Source organism: Xiphophorus couchianus, chromosome 23 (genome assembly GCF_001444195.1).
Source record: "Xiphophorus couchianus chromosome 23, X_couchianus-1.0, whole genome shotgun sequence".
In the NCBI taxonomy this organism is placed as follows: Eukaryota; Metazoa; Chordata; class Actinopteri; order Cyprinodontiformes; family Poeciliidae; genus Xiphophorus; species Xiphophorus couchianus.
The window spans coordinates 13,721,713-13,742,591 of NC_040250.1; the positions used below are offsets into that span (position 1 = coordinate 13,721,713).

Here is a 20,879-nt window from a genome sequence, read left to right on the forward strand (position 1 = left end):
GGTGGGAGCGCCGCTCCTCGGAGCCAGGTGAGGAATGAAGCACCTGCCTGTGTGAGAACCGATCATCTCATTAATGCGCGTCGCCCATGGCAACTGTGCTGAACTGTGCTGAATTTAGTACCGGATGATTAATGATCATGTCTGTTTGTTTTTTATGCTTGAAGCTCTGATCAGCTTCTCTTGGGGAACTCAAACTTTCTAGCTAAATTATTGGTTTAAATAGAACATCTAAAATTAGAAATAACTGTGAAATTCAGCGATTAGCCACATATTTTAGCCACTGGATCACATATTAAAACCGGAACGGTTTTATTTGAATAAATATTTATTGCAGTGGCTCGTCAGTCTTTCCAGACCACTGAGGAGATACACGAGTTGCTTCCAAACACCTTCATTTCATGTCAGAACAGATTACAGACCCTACTGTTCCTGTGCAATTAAGTCTTATGGTTGTAAAAACAAGCTTTTCTCTGAAAAAATTAGCATACATGTATATATACAGCTCTGTGAACAATGAAGATCCCACTGCATTGAACCCCATTGAAATCCTCCTGGTTATTCCACCAAACATTTATTTCTGAACTGTTAAAACATTCGTATTGTTGTTTCTAAATGAATATAAACTTGTTTTCTTTGCATTATTTGAGGTCTAAAAAGACTGCATCTTTTTTTTGGTCATTTTGACCATTTCTCATTTTCTGCAAATAAATACTAAATTTTTGCTTGGAACTTTGTAGACATGTTGTCAGTAGTTCACAGAATAAAAGAAAAATGTTCACTTTACTCAAACATAGACCTGTAAAAAGTAAAGCAGAGAAACTGATAAGTTTATGTGATCTCTTAATTTTTTCCAGAGCTGTATATATATTCATTTTGCTGCTGCTCTGTAGTTCATTTAGGGTCGTTCGTTGCATTTTATGTAATTCATAGGGACTGAAACTGCTGGAGTGACATTAAATACCAACTTGATTTTCTCTCTTGTTGGGATAAATGCAGTGAACCTGAGTGAAGTCAACCTGCTGGAGACCAACTCAGAAGCAAATCCTGCAAAATCAGGTGTCGTCAAATTCAACCAACCTAGCAACAAATGTGGCAGTGAGGATACAAAACAACAAGACACCCGGTCAGTAGGATGAAATAGGAATATATTTTTGGTGCTTTGGACCCAGAACACATCAGAACAGCACAAACAGACACCTAAAAGCGCTTCTGTGTTTAATAATGATCCTGAGGGAGGGATTCACATTCTTTGAGGGAAGCTGAGGAAGTATATTTTTTAAATAAAAAGGGAATAGAAAGAAGAAATAAGTGCTCAGACGGGAGACAGTTTGGTGGCTTTAGATGGATTCATAATGAGCTGACGTTGCAACAGTGTGGAAAATGCAAGAACACACATTTCAAAGCTTTTAACAGAAAGAAAAAAACATTACAAAGTACAATCATTTTATATAATTTGAACATGGGTAAAAAAAAAAAATCCAAAGGAGATTTTTTTCAATTAAAAACAAAATGTTTGTCTACATAATGTAAGTTTTGGCTGGAGTCTTCATCATGTTGTCCTCTAATGTCAGCAGAGTTTGAGACGAGGTCTTTGAAAGTTTATTGAGGTAGGCAGATGTGAAGTGTGAAGCAGCAGTGCTGGATTTTAAAAGTGTGTCTCATTTGGCTCAGTTTGTCCCTTTTTGATTTCAGTTCATTTAGTCAAAATCTGCCTCAGTGAGGCAGCTTGTCTGCTGACCGAGGCGCTCCGAACGCCTCCTGAGAGGCGTAGGTGATGTACAGGAAGCCGTCGGCGTCTCTGAAGCGGGAGTAGATGTCCCTCATGCTGGAGGACATGCAGGACATGCTCCGCTCTGCCACCAGGAGGAACAGCGTCTGGGTCTGGTCCAGAGCGATCTTATTCCTGAGGAACAAGAGACAGAAAGGTCAGAGGTAAAGGAGAACTGTTATACTTACATTTAGGTCTCGCCTGCTTCTACAACCAGCCCACACACTTAAAAAACCCACCTTGCTGTTTTTTTTGGTAATAATTTAATGTTTTTTGGTGTCTGGAAAATGAGCCGTCACCATCTACAATAACTCTTTAATTAAATAGGTTACAACAACATTTTATTTCCCTTTGTATCAATAAAGTATTTTTGAATTTCAATGTCATTTAAATTTGATTGTTAGGTCACATTCAAGAGGCACTGCACCGTTACCTAGCAACGAAGGTTTACCTGAGAAGGCAGAGGAACTGACCCAACGTTAGCTCAAAGGGAACCAGAAACTTTGTTTTGTCCAGCAGTGGGAGGCTTTTCTCTCTGACGTAACGTTCAACTATCACCTGAGCAAAAAATGCAACTAATAGTTAGAAAGAGCCTTCCAAAAAACACGAGTTATATGTGGAAAATTTCAACTCACTGGCAGCTTGTTGGGGAATTTAGACCGAATATTGCACACTTCATCTTTTCTCGTCGCTAAATACAAATGAGGAAGATTATTTTACACAATTTAAACCATCATCTAAGCAGCATGTGCAGAGTTTGGCGTTATGAACCGATGCAACAGAACTAAGAGAGTCTTACCGAGGCATTTCCTCTGCTTGAAGGGCGTCATCTCCATGGATTTCTCAAAAGGAGCCATGTTTGCTCGTCGTTTGGGACGGTTTTGGAAAGGCCAATGGTTGGAAGTAAGCGAACCTCAGCGAGCTGCGGAGACCGCCGAGGTTTTATAGCCGCAGAGCAGGGAGGAGTCCAAAGACTCCTGGGTGAGGATGCAGAGACTCGCACTGTCCTGCAACGGAGCATTTTCACATCAGCGTGAGACTTGAAAACTGCTTTTCAGGCACACAAAAAGAAGAGTATAATTAAGGCAGCCCAACAAGCCGTGATGAGACGCCTGGAAAACCTCCTGAGGCCATCCTGAAGCTGAGCACTCTCGACCTTCTAACTTCTGCAAGCCTGTTTTTAAAATGTTGTACATATAAAAATCTAAAAGTGTATTCGTATTCAGCCGTCCTGAATTTATACTTGCCTCTGGCTCTCTTTTCAAAGCAGCTGAGCAAAATCATAGAAGATGTAGATGATTTCTAAAAATCTATTTTCAAGTGTTATCAAAGACTCACTGGGATTTAATATCTATACTTAAGAGACTAAGCTGCAACATTTTCCATCACATAAAGATTAACTTGTGTATTTTCATTTAGTGTGTGTGAATATGGCCAGATTTTTATTTTGGAGAGACAAAAGTCGTGGAAGACCGCAAAGGACACGGAGCTCCAATCAGATGGTGTGTCGTGGTGAAACACCGCCCTCTGCTGGTTGAAATTGCGAAAAAAGTTAATTGCGTTTTGCTCTCGTAAGATTTCTTGCTTCACTTTTATCATCAGTAAATGATTCACACAATAACGCCAGAACAATCCACCTATTCTCTCAAATTTTGCATTTAAAGCGCACAAGAAAACATTTTCTTCCTGTGAGTTTATAAAAATAATACAGCACAATTCAAATTTAAAGCGGCGCCAGGTTGCAGATTTCCAGCTATTAAAACTCAGCAATGTTAGATTAGATGAAATGTAAGTTTTTTTTTCTACTTTTAAATAGATTTAACATTTACAATTAAACAATTAAATAGTTTAGGCTAAATTTATATACCTAGTAGCTCAAGTAAAGTTCAACTGATAATAATATTAAGACATAATGTTATTACAGGTTAGAAAGACGGCATGATGTTCTCCTCAGACTTATCATCCTCTGTAAATTGAGTCTGTTTTTGATTATAGCAGACTGATTGCTGCGTGACTCATCTGCGTGTGATACAGTTAGCCAGCTCTGGTTAATTTGATTAAAAAATATTGAGACATGAAATATGTAATGAGAGTTAAAATCTGGGCTGAAAGTTTTCACTCAGAAGGAAAAAAACAGTTGCAAGTTTCAACAATAGTTTTACTGGCAACAAAGGAAAAACTCAGGGAGCTTCAATCACATTAAATAATTGATTAAAGCTCAATTATTTAATTCTGAAGATGGTGATAATGAGTAGAGCTTCAGGACAGAAAGCAGCAAGTAAAATAAAAGGGAAATATAAATATATGTCGTTGAAATAAATGTCATTTTATCGGGAACTTTGCCAAACTTTGTCCAACTGTTCCAAAATTGACCACTAGGGGTCAGCAGTGCATGGGAATTATTCCCAGTAACTGGGATAATAAATTTACCTGCCGTCTAAACACGAACACTACTTTAGACTCACTTTTATCATGGTTGGCATTCGTTGTGTGAATTAAGGCAACTTTCTCAGCAACACAAACTCAAAACCTCCAGATTAAAATACTTACAACATTTATCATTAATATTAATTAACAGATGAACTAATAGATTTAAAGTTGCTTTTCCACTGATGCCGTCAGTGGCCAGGTGAGCAAAAATATCGGTAATATTGATACCAAGTTCAGATCGATAACTTTAGTTTCAGATTCCATCTTGAGATTTTATTTCATTTTTGTATTGTAGTTTCTCGTCTCTACTTTTAAAGAAATGTTTCGATTTGCTTTCAAATGATACATTTTTACACTTTGTTTGTTTAGGGACACAAATCCTGTTAATGTTATTTAAGTATTTTATAGACGCCTGTAAACTTCGTCTAAATTTTGTCTGCGGTTTGAACAAAACAACTCGGAGGAAAAGCCGCACAAACACCTAAAGGTCAGAGGTTTTATATAAACTTAAATAAGACGTTTAGACGTCAGCATTGATATCAAACAGATGAGCCATGTTTTGGTATCACATCATGCCTAAATATGCAGGATGGCGCGCTTCTAATTAGAGCATACAAATGCATGCCACACTTTTCAGAAAATGTACAATTTTCCTTTGATTTCACGGCATTTATGCACGTTGTGTTTTTCATAGAACAATCTTCAAAGTTTTTTTTTTTTTTCATTTAATTGAGAGAGACTGAAAAACGTGTTAGTCAGCCAGGTATAGAGAGTACAATTCTCATTAGACTCCACCGCTGAGGGGAGGTATAGTCAAATCATTAGCATACATGTATACTAATGATTTACTAATCAGACTATACCTCCCCAATATTAAATGAATGAACAAAGATTCTCCAAACGGTTTACTCGGTTGTTTACAATAAATTACTTGTGGTCAAATTCCTGCACACTATAGTCGGACATGCGGGGAGGTTTCTGTGCGTCCATTCGAAAATCCCGTCCGTCCAATCCGTGCGCAGGTCCGGACCAGTGGCTCCTCCTCTCCGCCGCCAGCTCCCACATGTATCTCCCCTCTCAGTCTGTTGCATTGTCTCATTGGGGACGCAGCGCACGGAGTCCAGCGGGCTGATGGGAACACCGGAGGATGTCAAAGGAAAGTCAAGCCGATGTGAGGAATGAGTTGCTGAGGGTTTGGACTGATTGGCTCCAGTTTGGCTGCAGTAAGGGTGAGAGCTGCGCGGCTCTGCACAGATGGACAGGGCTGCATTTCAGTCAGTTATAGCTATGTTAGTAGCGTTCGTCCGGAGTTGCGTGGCTCTACCCGGAGCTACACCGTAAATCCCGGTCCGAAGCCTCATTTCTGCCGCCGCCGTCTCCCAGGATGGCCGCTCGCCGCAGCTGCGTAAACTCGCTCTGGTCGGGCACCGAGCGGGTCCGCATCGGAGAGCGCCTCAAAGCGACGCTGGCGGGGGTTCTGGAGCTGGAGGTGCTCCGGCGCAAACACCTGGAGATGGTGGACGCCGCGCTGAGGGAGCGGGCGCCCGGGGAGCCGCGGGCGGAGGAGGCGGAGAGCGCCGCGTCGGATACCGAGCGTGGCTCTGCGACATCCCGCAGGCAACAGGTCAGTCTGTGCGTCTGTCAGCTCGCAGCCCGGGTGGCGACATGACGGGGTTATTAAATATGAATGCGAGTTGGCGGTGATCTGCCAAGGAGCCGGTCCCTCTGCGGCTCAGTGGGCGGATTTTTAGGATGCGCCTGGAGCTCAACGGAGCCGCTTGATTGAGACCGAGCCAAAGCTCATCCGAGCATGGTGGCTGGTTATTAGATTGAGTGGCGGTCACATGGAGCAAATGTCATTTAGGTCAGGGGAACCAGAACCAGCTTCAAGGTCGACCCTGCTGGTCCATCTCGCCTCTAAAGGTCACTTTAACATCCTGTTCGACTCTAAAGAGGCTAGAAGAAGGATTTATCCATCACTCAGCAGTTTTCAGCTCATTAGAGCTTTGTGGATAAATTGATTTTAAACGTCAAATTCTTTGCAAAAAAGAACAGACTATAGACAATTTCACTGGAATTTTATCTAATAGACCAAAAACAAAGTGATGCGTAACTGAAGTGATGAAAAAACGGCACAGATTACATAAAAATCTTGTGTTGTGTATTTGTGTACGCAGCTCCTCTGAGTCAATTCACTGCCAGCTTTTGGGTTTCGTCTCTACCAGCTTTGCACATGTAAAAACTTAAAAATGCAGCTTTTTTCCCTAATGCAAAATGCCTTGATCTCTGTCATATTGGAGGGAAAGCATCCGTGGGCACTGATTAAGCACTGCTTAAGGTTTCACACCCTGATCCAACACACCTGAACCAAATGGCTGAATCCCGTCATCAGCATAACATTCAGCTCTGCAGAGACCTGGTAACAAGCTATTCATTTGATTCAGGACTGTTTGAGAAGGGATGCATCTACAAGTTGCGCTACAGTAGCTTTCGAGGAACCAACTAGGACATCTGTGTTCGTTCTGCCGGAAGGTGAATCTCCGCTTTACTCTCAGGTCTTTTAAATCTTCTAACAGGGATTGTGTGTTCAGGTGTTAGTTTTCTTTCTAAATGACTTTCTATCTCCCTTGGCATCATGAAGATGCTGTTTGTTTTCTTAAAACCCCCAAAGCCTTTACAGAGCAGCTGGATTCATCCTGAGATTAAGTCGCACACAGACGGATTCAGAAGTTGGCTGTAGTACAGAGGACAAATGCAAGCCACACTTTTCAGGTTTTTGTTTGTAAAAATGTTGAAAACAATGTATCGTTTTCCTTGAACGTCATAGTTTCGCTCTATTTTCTTGTTACATAAAAATGTTAAATTGTTTCCCTTTTCCTCCAAACCTCGGCCTGTTTTGTGTTGAGAATGAGGGCAACGTGGGTCGACATGCAGGACAGGAATCTGTATCAAAATTATTACAGACATCAATTTTGCTGATGACGGAAAGACGATGGTGGATTTTTGCAGGAAAACCTCGAGCTAAAAATATGGAGAAGAAATTTATGAAACAATTTGACTTTTGCTTGATTTCTTGATGTCATCGCAAACATCTCATTTTTATGCTTAAGATAAAAAAATGAGTAGGTATTCAAAGCTACAATATGTTGAATCACAATATCAGTTTGCAATCACAAAGCGTTGGTAGATATCTGTTAAGTTATTTGTATTCCACGTGCCGTGTGTTCGCGCTCTGCAGTTGGATGAACTTTCTCTGCCCTGTTTGCCCACACTTGACACAGATTTACCAACGCTAAAGGTCATGGAGAGTGATGAAAACCTCATGATAACAGAAAAGATAGAGATTAGTGAGAAACATGGGTTTTTTGCAACAGATATCCTCAGCTGTAATATCACATTTGCATATTTTACTTATATTTTGTAGCTGAAAGGAAATTATTGATGCTTGGCTTTAGAAAATACATTTTTACGTTGTGTTTTTTGTTTTTCTTCTAATCGGTAAGAGCTGTTTAAAACTAACTTCTACTGGCTTTACTGTATGGTTATAAAATACTATGGCCTCTTTTTGTTTTGTGATATCCTTCTTTTAAACATGAATGACTTCACAAAAACAGGATTACATCGATTTATGTTTTTTTTGTTCTGACTTTACCTTGTTGGACAGAAAGCGTATCTCTGCGCTGCTTTGGAGGAAAAACCTCTGGATTGTTTCCAGCGATCAATTAATTCCCAGGACAAAATTCTAACATTATTTTTTTATTTTTTAGCTACAGCTTAGGCAGATTAATCTGTAACAAATTCACTTTTTCTGTTCTCTCTTTGGGAACTTCCTGTTCTGCAAAGCGGCCGAGTTCTATGAAAAGATTTCCATGCAGGAATATTCCTGTTGATGACAAAATTCACCGTCGGGGCCGTCGTCTTTGTGGCTGAACCTCGGAGAGGATACAATTAGACAGCAGTGGATGTGGTGGATCAGTTCGTCATGGATTATCTCCGGATTATCTCTAGATCTGACAAAGCAATGACATTACAGCTCCGCGCTGTGTTTGCAGCTTTCTCTTTTTAGATATGAAATCAGCTGCCGGTGGCTACAATAAATACCATCTCGCCGTTACTCTGAGCAGCTGATACTTCATCACGGTCACTTTGAACAAACTGTTATTACACCGTGAGTCACATTAGTCAGCAGCCTGCAGAATACTGATACACATAAACACGAGGTCTCCTCTGCAGAGTGCTGCTTATGGCCGCAACATTAAGTTGCATCTTAAAGCTTCGTTTCTGAACAGTGCGAGAACGGAAATTGCGATCTGAGTGTGGGCATTTGGATGGAAGCTCGTCTCCTTCTGTGCAGCCTTCCTCGCCACCCACCAGCCAACATCTTCTCCGTAGTTCCCCCTCCCTCCCCGCCTGTGGTGCGGAGGGATCCTGCGGGGAGGCCGGGCAGCAGCACTCATTCTCGCCTCCGAAGGGGAGCTGCTGGCCGGGCAGAGCAGCCTGGCTCTCTGCCCTTTGCCCCCGTCAGGCCCTTTCCTTACATCAACGTTTGCATAAACGGGAATAAAAACGGTTGTAATTGTTGCAAGAGAGGACCATAATTAGGTGAAAAGAAATTACAGAGAAAAGGGAGATTTAAAGTGCAGCAGCGGCGGATTTGTCTCTATCATTTAGTGTATGTTGTAATCTGTGGGTTTGGTTTTCAAAAGAATCTTATTTACTCCAGGTTTTTGGTCTGAGATAGATCTTCCAGAAAAATAACTTTGTTCCAAAACAGCGCTGGTTGAAGGAAGGAAATGTGCGTTTTGTGACTGAAACATGCTTCTTATCTTTTGACTTCTTCTCACTTGATACCAGCTTGTAGCAGCTCTTCTCGTCTTTGAAATGGGTGTCGAGGCCGAGTTGGAATCCTCATTGTTGCTGTTCTGTGTGCAAAAATAAACGTTCCCTCCGAAGATAACACAGAGAGAGATGAAGGGAACACGCTGCAGGGTCTCTCTTAATTTGCATTGGGTGAAAAGGGGATGCATCCACCTATAATAAATTCACTCACTTAAAGGGCAAATCTTAAATTTAAAAGCAGAAAACCTAAAAAAACCCCAAAATACAAAACTTATTCTAAACTTGCAGGAAGCATCTGTCTGTAAAACAGAATAAACACACATAGATGATGACATAGTGCAGCAGAGTAACTCTACCTTTTTTTTGTAAACACAAAACAATTTGTTTTTCTTTTCTAAAAGAAATATGTCAAATGGATGTGTGGCTCTGAGATTCCAAAGGTGAAAGGTCAATACTGATGCTTCCCCCCCATTGCTGCAGGAGAACTGGGTTAGATTTCTGAAAGTGAGAAGGATGAACTTTTCCTTTAAAGCAGTTTCTCTTCTGGAAACAGTTTTTGTTTCTGTATTTCTAAAAGAAATGAGACCTTGAAGTTAAAATCCAAAGCTAATGCCATTGTGGCAACAAAAATCTTGTGGGAACTACAGGTTTTATTTGTGAGCATAAAGTTTTTCAAGGCAGAAAATGAATGATTTCCTACGGTTTTAAGATTTGAAAACATTTGTTGCCATCCATGCGTTTTATTCTTAAGTAAAGCCGTAACTGCTGTCTAGAAATGCTCTTTATTTTTACCCACAATAATGAGTTTTTCATCTGTAGCCCTTTGACAATGATGGTACAAAAGCAAACAAATACAAGAATATGAGACAAACACACAGACGTGAGACTGGACTAAACAGAAAAAGACAATGAAACATTACTGCCTAGAAAATAGAGACAATACCATAAAAATAAGCAATACAACAGATACAGTTTCTTTAGTGTTGACAGGAGTTTAAATCAGCAAGCCATTCTTTCAATAGTTTAGCAAAAGCCTTCTAAATTAATCAGTTTCATTCCTGAGTACATCTCACTACCAGGCTGACTGAGAAAAAGCTACTGAAACCAGTTTTAACATGACTTCATCCTCCATGCTGGATAAATCAGCATATAATCTTCATAATGATTACACTGATGCATTCAGCGTTTCGCACTGCCTTGTTTTTGCTTGCATTTATTCATTTCTTAAACATATTTCTCGACTCTGCATGCAGAAATGATTGTGAATTATTAGCTTTACACTTAGGAAAAACGCACACAAATCACGTCAATATGTTTTTTAAAGTATTTTGTAGACGTTTATAAACTTTGTCTAAATTCTGTCCTAGATTTGAATGAAATAATTATATTTACAGACATGGCGATAATAAAGACATTTTTGTAACTATAGTCAGGTCTTTTCCTCAGGTTTTCAAGAGTTGATCGCATTTTCTTCTTTATATATACTGAATATGTGTGAAATTGGAGCAAATGACTTTAATGTTAAACATTTAATCAAGACAACAAACCAGTTATAGGGATAATTGTGGGATAAAGCCCTGTCTCACAATTATGCTTTTTGTGCTTCTATTGAGGGTTTTGTATCCTAAAACAAGAAATTGGAAAGTGTCTCCTTACATGGGAGGGACATTACTCTGACTTGTGGAGTGAGTCGTCTTTTGTCCCTCTTATTTTTTGCCTCTGGGGGTTTGGGGGGAATCTCTGCGGCTAACAGAGCAGCTCTGAAATGTCGATCCTTGCAGGTTCTCCGTCTGCAGCCTGAACGCAGAAACGCAGCGTGGGCCGCCTTTATATTCCAATCTGACATTAATAATGCATGAAACAATAAATAACATGCTGCATGGAAGTTACAAAAAAAAAAAAAAAAAATGCTCGCTCCGCCCTGCGACAGCATCGTCATCATCATTATCGTTGTGATCACTCTTCTTCAGGCTGGTGACGTCATGCACCTGTTAGGAGGAGGTGAATTGCATGTGCAGCTGCGTTATTGTCCAATCAACCCGCACATTTTCTGCAAATTGCTCCAAAGGGGAGCTGAGCTCCTCTCTCACATGAAGCAATATCATATTACAGAGCTCAGAGCTGACCTCCTATCCCTCTGCTGTCTTATAATCTGATCACTGTGTAAGATTATACCCCATAAAGTGCATTGCATTGTGATGTCGGGACGGTTTTGTGCAGATGTTTATGGGTTACTTCGCTAAAACTTGGGTTAAAGCAACCCAGAACGCAGGCTCAGATGTGCGTTCATGGCTCAGATAGGAAGGGAGCGCGCGGATCCAGGCTGGGGATGAGTGAAATATTTCGGGCCTGCATGTTGTGCGGCTCTGAGTCTGTGTGGGAGGCGAAGCGAGCAAGAGTTAGAGAGCTCTAGCTATGGTGAGTCGGGGGCAGCGGGCTCTGAGGATATTAGAGAAGTGGGTGAGATGGTGGCGGCAGTGGTGGGGATTATTTGTCGAAGGGAGCGTGGGGGGAGGTGGGGGTCCTTCAAGATGCCCTTCTCTCCTCGCCCGGCAACCGCTCCTTCCTTCCCTCCCTCCTCTGCCTTCACTCACTCAGTGACTCACTCTGCTATTCCTCTTTTTTTTTTCTTCATGTCCCTCGCACTCGTTTTGGTCACCCACGAGAAACATAAAGAGCTGTTAGCAAAGTGATAAGAGGAGAGGGGGGGTAAACCTGAGCTGGATCAGAGTCTGACATTCTTTCACCCACTTTTTCCCGTCCATCCGTCCGTCCGTCCCTCCTCCTTCCCTTCTGCCGCTCTGACTGCTCTTTGTTACATCATCTGTCCTCTCCCATTATCTGCTGGAACCCCCCCCCCCCCACACCCACACCCACACTCGCCCCTCTTCTCCTGTCAGCCCAGCAGTGAGTCACTACCTGTATTGTTTCCTCAGTAACCACTCACAGTGTTGCTCTTGTTTGGGCTCGATTGGACTCATCCCGCCGCTCCTGCCTGGTCTCCTGGAGGGCCGGGTCGGGGATTTGGAGAGTGAGGGGGTTTACTCTAGTGAGCTATTACTAATCTGGTAAATGGAGGCACTTTGCTAACTTGACAGCTGTTATTCCTGCTTGTTCTGCTGAGAGTGGAGTGACCTCATCGGAGACATGGTCCTACATGTCTCTTCTCACAGATCTGCGCGTCTCTGAACTGTACATGCAGAGTGAGCTCATTAAATAGTTGAGGAGGGTTTCGTTTGTTTTCTGGTAAAGTCTCAAAAGGTAAAGCAGAAACTGGTCAGTGTCAGTTTTGTCATCATTTCCCCTGTTTATTGAAGTTTCTCAGGATGATTGTTATATTTTCTACTCCTGATAGCGCTCCAATTGTTCACAAATATTCCTACTTAATTCAAATTGGGGTTTTATTTGTCAGTAGTAGTCAATAATTTTTTTTCCAGTGTATTTTATTGTAATTTCACATAGTCGACCCACAACAAATATAAAATAGTTGTAGGAAGTAAAGGGAAAACATGGCTTCCAGTTTTTTTTTTCAGATCATAAAAAATTTCATCTTAATTTTTTTATCTGAAAAAAAAAAGATCTAAAAATTCATATTTTAATAAAAATATATTCATATTTAAATATATTAAAGATATTTCCAAAATATTTTGGAACTATCTTTAGCTGGAATTACAGCCTCATGCTGTTCTTCATTATGGGTAATAAAAAAATTGATAGAGAAATATTTAATGGTTATTAGGCTAAATAACTTCAAATTGCATTGCACCTGTTTTGGACTGTTTCTTTCCTTTTTATATTTCTGTTTAGTGATTTTATTTGTATAAAAAAACAGTTTTTTATATAAATTTAAGTGATTTATGAACGGGTAGTTTAATTTAATTTGACAGGCCTTATGCTTCTGCCATTTCAAGTTGTTTCAGTGTTTTGAAGTACGGATAGTAAGGCTGTTGTAAACAAATATTTTAGTAATCGAGTAATTTATCAATTATTAGTGCAATTAATCGAGTAATCGGATAGAAAAAATTGTAAAATAAAATATTGGTAAATCTGGCATAAGACCTATGTTACTATCGGATATCAATATTGCATTTTTGAGCATCTCTAAGTTACTTTTTTGTATTTTAGAAAACTAACCTGTAACAATAATAGCTCACTTTCTTAGTTAACCTGAGGAAATGTTATACAAAAATCAGAAATTATATTCAGTTTAACAATAAAGTGAATGGGGGGAGCAATACGGGATATTTATGGCACCTTCGTTCGTCACACTCAGAAACTCATCTATCAGCCATGTACCGTCTCAATGATTTCCGACCGGGAAAATATGAAATTTATTGTGCGGCTCGTCCGTAAAGCTACACTTACACTGTAACCATCAACTACTCAGCCGCCCGCCGTGTTCAGTCTATCCGCTCACCTGTATAAATACTCCTGCAGCGCTCTTCCCGCCGTTCTCTCTGGACCAGCAGCTCCGGGAGGAGAAAAGCTGCCGTACTCCAGGCATCACGCCAGTCATTTTAAGGATGCTTATTGGTTCCCCCCAAAACGATGAAAACCCGAGCATTATCATAAATCAACAAAATCCTCATGGGCCGAACTTGAAAAGTGGACGTTATGCTGCTAACACTTAGCTTTCGTCAACGACTCAGAGGCGGAAGTGAGAGCTACGCGCAACGCAAGTAATGTCCCGGCCGGAACACGGTGCGCTAAATAACAAAACATAAATTAACGAAGCTTCGAGGCAGGTAAATTTTCCTCAAGGAATTGTAATAATCGAGGGATTCGAATTATTCGAGGAATCGTTTCAGCCCTAATGGATAACAAATCATTTGATGACTGAGTAAAAAATCAAGACTTTTAAAAGATGCTTTCACCAGTTTTTCACAGATCTACATGAAGGTTTTTGCTCATTCATCTTAGTAAAACTGCTCAAGCTCAGTCAGTATGACTGTAAACAACAAATTTAAAAGTTTTCTTACAGATTCGCGGTTGGATTCAAGTCTGGACTTTGACTAGGCCATTCTAGCACATGCTTTGATGCATTCATAACATGTCTGGCTGCATGCTTGGGGTTGTTAAGCTCTTCTGGAAGCTGAACCTCAGACCCAGACGTGATCATTTCACTGCATGTAGCAGATTTTCCTCCAGTGTTGCTCTGTATTTAGCTCAAGCACTACTGGCTGCGTCCCCTCAGCATGATGCTGTCACCACTGTGTTTTAAAGTGAGGATTTTGTGTTAGATTTCCATCATACTTAATGTTTGCTAGTCAAAATAAAACTGACCAGAGTTCTTCCTTCCACATGTTTGCTCTTTTTAAAACCATTTCAGGGATTCATACATTTGCAAGACACTATGTTATTTAATCCTGCTGATTTTTATTTGTTATGCTGTGTGAAAAGCTGATTTCGTAATTCTCTAGAGACGAGACTCTTAACGTGTGTGTAAAAAGCTGCCTGACATCTAAATGTAGGGGCATGTTTGAACCAGTTTTCATGGGAAGATGACACATCCAATTATCTTGAACGCTGATAGGGGGCACTACAAAGAGTACAGCCAGCTACATGTGAACACTAATTTAATGAAGAGTGTTTCTTCTTTAGCACCAAGTCTCCGCTCTGACTTACAGGGTGGCCTTTAAACTTTTAAAACATTTTAAAGCTTTTTCTGGCGCCTAAAGGGGTCAAAAGGAATTGAAAACTGAATTTTATTTAAAGCTAACCTGCTTTTTGTTGGGTGTAAGGTTGTACTGAAAGCTTCCTCAGGTCTCACACTTCTTTCTTCAGCTTTCTGAGAACATGTTGCACAACATGTTGTCATAGTTCAGATCAGAAAATGAGGGCAAAAGCAGGAAAAAAAGTTTCAAAACGCCTGAACAACTATTGATTAGGACCACTTTAAAAGATTACAAGACAGCCTGGCTCCTTCGAAGCAACTAATCTCATTTTGGTTTTTTTTGTTTTTTCAGGCTGCCTCCCCCTCAAACACAATGGGGTCAGGCTGTCAGAGCAGCCCAGAGGAGTGTCTCAGTAACTCGGGGGATGTGACCGTCCAGTCCTCATCTGGCAGGGGGAGTAACTCCCGGTGGTCCACTCTCTCCTGGGACGCCTCCTCAGATCTCCTCTCCCCTCCGACTCCGGACTCCAGCGGCGTGGTTCACCTGGACAGCGACTCCAGGCCCAGTTCAGGTAAATACACACCCAGAACACACACCCTGTCGGCCGCAGAAGTGGGAGATAATGACCCACGGTTTGTCACCTTCTGATATAGGTGAGAGATTTCCCATTAAACATTAACCACAATCTTTTCTTTTAGGTTTATTTACTTGAACTCTGAGTGACTTGACCCTGACTTGTTCAGTTTCTACTTTTTTTTTTTACTGTCTTTGTCACACTGTTTAAGAAGCCATAAACACTCTCACACTCTCTTACACTTCTTAGGTAAGCAGTCAGTGCACACCCTTCTGTTGGAACTTTAATATTATTTCAGTATCTATAGGTGATGCCTCTTTATTCAAAAATTAAACCTACACAGATAAAACAGCCTTTTTCTATTGTTAAGGTTTCTACTCTGTAAGTGGGAGCTCTCTGTCGGACTCCTGCTACTCCGTGTCCAGTGAAGCTGCCCATGTTGGACCGGTGACCCCCGCTAGACCCCCAAAGTCGTGGGAACAAGTTCCTGCTTCTGCTGACAACACTGACACCCTGTGGTCAGAAGGTGTGGTGCAGCTGCAGCAGCCTGCGACGGACGGCAACCCAGAGGAAACCGAACCAGCAGAGGATCCGATTGCACCTGCTCCAGATGATCCAGGTGAATTTTTACAGGGTCTTGCAAAAGTATCCATGGTCCTTGACCTTTTTATGCGATAGACAAACACAAAGTAGTGAAGTTATCGATTATTCTACTGATTATTTTCACTATTAATTAATTCACTGGACAAAACAATTTACACATTCTGCATTTTCTTTGTTTAACCACTTAATACTTTTCATTTAAATTAATAACTCAGATACTTTTTAAATAATAAAATAAACATATTATTGCTTAAAATACAATAACGTCATTTTTTAGGGTATGCTTGATCATTTATAGCAAATGATACATCTGCAGCTAAATTGTTTTGGCTCAATTACTGAGTGTGTTGCCCTTTCAGGAAATCAGATGTTTTAGTCTGTATTCTCCAGTTAACAATTAATCAGTTACTAAATTAGATTCAACACAATTAATCCGATTAATCCTTTCAGCCATAATTGTCATGTTCAAAGACTCTCCCACCTGTTCTCTAGCAAACCTCTGAGGCCTTCACAGAAAATATAGATTTGTCTTTTGCTAGCTAAGAGGCTTCTGAGGTTGCACTAAAGTTTATTAAAGGTATCGGAGGAAAGTGGGCTGAATTTTTCTGTCACTACATTAATTCTCAACTATCATATAAAATTTCAATCTACATTGAAGTCTGTTTTAGTGTAATAAGGTTATCACAAGCTTATATCTGCTACAACCTGGATGATTTAACTGAAAACTATAAAACTGTATTTATTCATGTTTTTCTTCTTGTCTTTACAGCTGTTCAGGAGAGTGATGCCTCTGGTCTCAGCTTTCTGTCTGATCTTTGCACGGTGGTCGGTGACTCCCTGGTCTCTTTCATCATCCCCCTTCTAAATCCGTCTTCATCCCCCTCCTCTGTGCAGCTGAAGCCTAAGTTGGACCCCTGCTACTGCACAGACCTGGTGTCTCGTCGAACCAAAGAGGTCTACTCTTATCCAAGCCCGCTGCACGCCGTCGCCCTCCAGAGCCCCCTTTTTACCTCCCTGAACCAAGAACAATCATCCTCCACAACTTCTGAAGGAGTCCAAGACGATGAGGCGGGAGAAGCGAAGCCTGACGCTGCCCCTCTCCTGCCTCAGCAGCCTCCCACTCTGGCCTCTGTCACACACTTGGAGCAGTACATCACTCGCCTGGCTTGCCAGTACCACCAGCAGGTGAACTCCTCCACCTCCGATCTCACGTCACCTGCTGCTCCTGCTCCAATCCCGCAGAGAGGTCCTTGTACTCCTGGAAAAAGTCACGGCTCCACCCAATCTCTATCTGCCTTTGAGAGCCGTAATACACCCCCCACACAGCCGGGTGGAAGCACCACTCCTTGCAAGTCCCTGCTGGGAAACTCGGCCAGAGTCAGCCTCAGCGCTATGGGGAAAAAGACCACCAGGAATTCAATCAACCTGGGTAATCTCCCTTCAGCGACCGGAGAAGATTTAAGCATCAATCTGCATCTCAACCTCAACTTGAACCTGGCTCCAGGGTTGAACTCTAACCGCGGACCCGCCGACGCAGCCAAAAACAGCAGCAGTGGAGCCATAAAGAGTGATGTGAACATGACTTCGGCTCCGTCTTGCAAGTCTCTGTCATCTGCCACTCCCACCGCAGGAGTCAGGTCTCGTTCTCGGATCTCAACTTGTCCGAGCAGTCTGAGCCACCGCAGTTCCCTGGAGGTCCCGCCGAGCTCGGGAGCCACTCCGGCGTTTGGGTCGTCTTCCTTCTGTCGCTCGTTGGATTGGAGCACCGGCGCTCCGCCTGAGGTGGGACAGCCAGTTTTTGTGTCAAACACGGGATCGGCTCCTGGATCTCAGCGCAGCAGCTTGATCCAAGAGTCCTGCTCCAGTCCCAAGCTGAGTGAAGACTCCCCGATGGTGGGGGAGATCTCGCGGCTCTCTGGTCTGTCTCGGGCCGTGGTGGTGGGACTGATGGAGCAAGGTGTGGAGCTGGATATCGACTGCTTCCAAACGGATCCTGCAGGTGCGGTGAGGAGCCATAGTAAAACTCACCTGACTCCGCAGAGGGATCCATCGCTTGACTACGGCAGGCTGATGGAAACCAGCCCACAGCGGCCGATCCAGCTCTCCCTCAGTGTCACCCACTCCCCCCAGTCTCAGTCCAGCCTCACCCCTCCTCTCTCACACTCCAACAGTCCCATTCACCCATACCAGTCCATCCACATCCCTCCCCCTCCTCAGTACTCCTCACAATGCCACTACCAGCACATCCCTTCTCCGTCTGATCTTCCCTCCTCTACAGCCTCCTCCCCAGCTTCACACCCCACCCCAAGGGCTCGCTCTCCTCCTCGCCCCCTCAAGCCGTCACCTATGGGGGCCACCCCTCTCTCGGTTTTCCGGCGGGATTCTCCTTTCCAGTGCTCCCTGCCGCACAACAACCGAACCTCCTCTTGGGAGCATGGAGGACTCCAACCAAGAGGTGGCTCGCTCCGACATAGTGGGGGAGGAGGAGAAGGTGGGGGCAGGTGGAAGAAGGTGGAGAGAGATGGGCTCTACAGGGGGAAACACGCCTCCCATAAGCTGGTTAGGGCCGCTACTGTGAGCAGCTACGCCAGGAGAGAGGACTACAGCTCCGTTTGGGCCGAGGAGGCAGCCCACACACCCAGGAAGTCCTCCAGCAAACTGTGGAGGGGCTTTGAGGGTCGATTGTGGAGGAAAGAGTCTGAGACCGAGAAGGAGGAGATGGACAGAGCCGAATACGGATATGGCTGGAGCAGGGGGAACATGGGAAGCTGGAGGAGGGAGCACCGACGAGCCAAGGGATCCTCTGACAGGAAGCCAAAGGTTGATCACTCCCCCGTCTTCTCCAGGTCGAGAGGGAAAGAGGACGGGGAGAGACGCAGCTCCAGCCTCCGGCTCTCCAGGAGGGCTCTGTTCAGGAGTGAGTCCCAGGGTTTGCTGGTGCCTCGGAGCCACAGGGAGGAGCTGGCGAAGAGGGGCCACTGGGTCTCCTCCTTCGATGTAGCGCAGGGTGGAACAAGCAGAGACGAAGGCGTCAGACTGCTGAGAGCCAAGGAAGAGGACAAGCGACTGTCCTCCACCGCCAGCCTCTTCAACCTGTCTCGCTCCCAGAGCCTGGAGGGCAGCTGCCAGTCGCTCTCGTCTCTGTCCTCGCCGTCGTTTTCCCCTTCCCCTCCTCCACGGCTGCCGCTGCAGCGCTCTCGGTCGCTGAGGGATCTGGGGAGGAAGGTGTTCGGCTCCATGAGGTCTCTTAGTCTCAAACGAAAGCCATCCAAGAAGTGACACTTGTACAGCCAACGAACCTCATGTTACATTCAAAACACCGTTTGTGCTTAGCATTATATCTGATGTAAAGGAAGTGCCATCTAGTTTTGTTTGCCGATTATTCAGATCTCTGATGCTGCCTTTAGGATCTACATGAAAGGTCCTCTCTGGCACATATAAAGTCTTTCCAACTTGCCATTACAATATCTTCATTCCTTCTACTAATAATCTGGTAAATTTGAACCAATATTGGTACTTTTGATATCCTCACAAACTAAAGAAAAAAGCGACAAAATGCTAATGGGTTACTTTGAAGCTCAGAGTAGCTGCGTTTCCGTTACAAATGTTCGCAGAACCTTTGATATTCTGCGAATATCGAAAAAACACAATCTCTTTCTTATTTATTCCATTAAAATAAGAAAGGCAGTTAAAATTACACATGGATAAGTTTGTTCACATAAGTCATTAAAAACCCTCCTGCACCTTGATCATCCAACCACTTCCTCTTCTTCCTCTTCCTCTTCTTCTACTTCGTGGTTTGTGCCGGTGGCAACATCCGGTTTTTGATCATGTGACTGGTGTGATGCGAATGAACTATCTCTATTCCAGTTTTGTGAGATAAACCAATTTAGATACAACCAAAAAAAAAATCTATTGTAGTGGCAAAACTTATCAACAGATGAGTTTGTTCTAAATTGATGTGTTTCCATTAAGCAAATTTATTTTCAAAATGTCAAATTGCACAATTATATGATAAACGGAAACGCAGCTTGTGTTTTGGATCAGCAAACTTATTTGTTGGGACTCCTGGTAATGGTGGGTAAAACTTTTATTGCAGCAGCACAATTTCACACCAAACATTTAAATTGAATATATTTTGGAGAAGAAAGATGCATATTTGTCCGGCTGTTTTAGGCGGTTGATACAGATTGACGTTTTGTTTTAAATTTGAACAAATGTTTGGACAAATGTATTTTAATGGGGAACATTAAAATACTTTGTTATATAATCTGTATATGACACAAAGATTATATAACAATCATAATTTTTGCTTTGTTAGTAATTATTCAGTGACTTTAACTCCAAAGCATACCTGGCTGCACCCAAACGTGCATTTGGTTGATTTGACTAAATAAAGTAAAATTTTTCTAAGAACAAGTTACCCAAATCCTTTCCTTTTTGCTGAGAACAGTTCAGAAAGTAAAAATCAGTGGAACTACCAAAGATATTTGGAAACTTAATGGCTTTCCTTTAATAAAACAAACCCATAAAACTATTTTTTATGTTTTCATTTTAGTGATTTTCACAAAAATATTGCAAGATTAATTTGTTGAGCTGGTAAAATAAAAAGAAATTCACAAAACATTTTGCGTTCATGATTTAGAAAAATAGGTGATGCATTTGCATTAAGAGGCTCTTGGAACACTTGATCAGCGTAAAATAAAAATTAGTATGAAATGATATATGCTTAAATTTAGCAGATTTTTAGGGAAAACAGCAAATGTACCAGCATTGATTTTAACAAACCTTTAAGTTTCAAACTGTAAACTTCTTTCTAAAAGTAATATTGTTTAAATTCAGAGATGATTTACAAAAAGCCCCACAAGTTAACCTAATTACTTAATAAAGTAAATCACATTAAATAATGTTTTTTTTCTTATCTTTTAGAATAGAACTGTGCTACTGCAATAAAAATATTAACGCATCTTTGCCCAGATTTGTCTGAATAACCAAGTCATATGTTTGTGAATACTGACCGAATAACTATATTTTAAAAAACAATGCAATG

The 20,879-nt window shown here is 42.1% G+C and overlaps 2 protein-coding genes across 3 annotated transcripts; one reads left to right on the forward strand and one right to left on the reverse strand.

The window, feature by feature from the left end:
* Window positions 1-1,128: 1,128 nt before the first annotated feature.
* On the reverse strand, window positions 1,129-2,953 carry map1lc3cl (microtubule-associated protein 1 light chain 3 gamma, like). The gene is made up of 4 exons (XM_028009311.1): window positions 2,568-2,953; window positions 2,404-2,459; window positions 2,220-2,326; window positions 1,129-1,903 (listed from the first exon to the last, which is right to left on the reverse strand). The coding sequence occupies exons 1-4, from the start codon at window positions 2,623-2,625 to the stop codon at window positions 1,714-1,716; spliced, it is 411 nt and encodes a 136-aa protein (XP_027865112.1). The 5' UTR covers window positions 2,626-2,953; the 3' UTR covers window positions 1,129-1,713.
* LOC114139380 (mucin-5AC) lies at window positions 1,789-19,729 on the forward strand. 2 transcript variants are annotated; one of them, XM_028009308.1, is made up of 4 exons: window positions 1,789-1,925; window positions 15,004-15,223; window positions 15,597-15,845; window positions 16,599-19,729. In XM_028009308.1, exons 2-4 carry the CDS (start codon window positions 15,025-15,027, stop codon window positions 19,106-19,108), a joined length of 2,958 nt encoding a protein of 985 aa, XP_027865109.1. In that variant the 5' UTR covers window positions 1,789-1,925; window positions 15,004-15,024; the 3' UTR covers window positions 19,109-19,729. The 2 variants fall into 2 exon arrangements, with proteins under 2 accessions (XP_027865109.1, XP_027865108.1); XM_028009307.1 differs by lacking the exon at window positions 1,789-1,925 and adding an exon at window positions 5,052-5,822.
* Window positions 19,730-20,879: the final 1,150 nt, after the last annotated feature.

Bases quoted from the DNA above. Each gene is read 5' to 3' on its own strand.
- map1lc3cl (XM_028009311.1), bottom strand. From the start codon at position 2,625: ATGGCTCCTTTTGAGAAATCCATGGAGATGACGCCCTTCAAGCAGAGG. The intron at 2,460-2,567 runs GTAAGACTCTCT...ATTTGTATTTAG, and splicing joins CAAGCAGAGGAAATGCCTCG to CGACGAGAAAAGATGAAGTG. The intron at 2,327-2,403 runs GTGAGTTGAAAT...TTTTTTGCTCAG, and splicing joins AATTCCCCAACAAGCTGCCA to GTGATAGTTGAACGTTACGT.
- LOC114139380 (XM_028009307.1), top strand. From the start codon at position 5,583: ATGGCCGCTCGCCGCAGCTGCGTAAACTCGCTCTGGTCGGGCACCGAG. The intron at 15,224-15,596 runs GTAAATACACAC...TCTATTGTTAAG, and splicing joins CGACTCCAGGCCCAGTTCAG to GTTTCTACTCTGTAAGTGGG. The intron at 15,846-16,598 runs GTGAATTTTTAC...TTGTCTTTACAG, and splicing joins ACCTGCTCCAGATGATCCAG to CTGTTCAGGAGAGTGATGCC.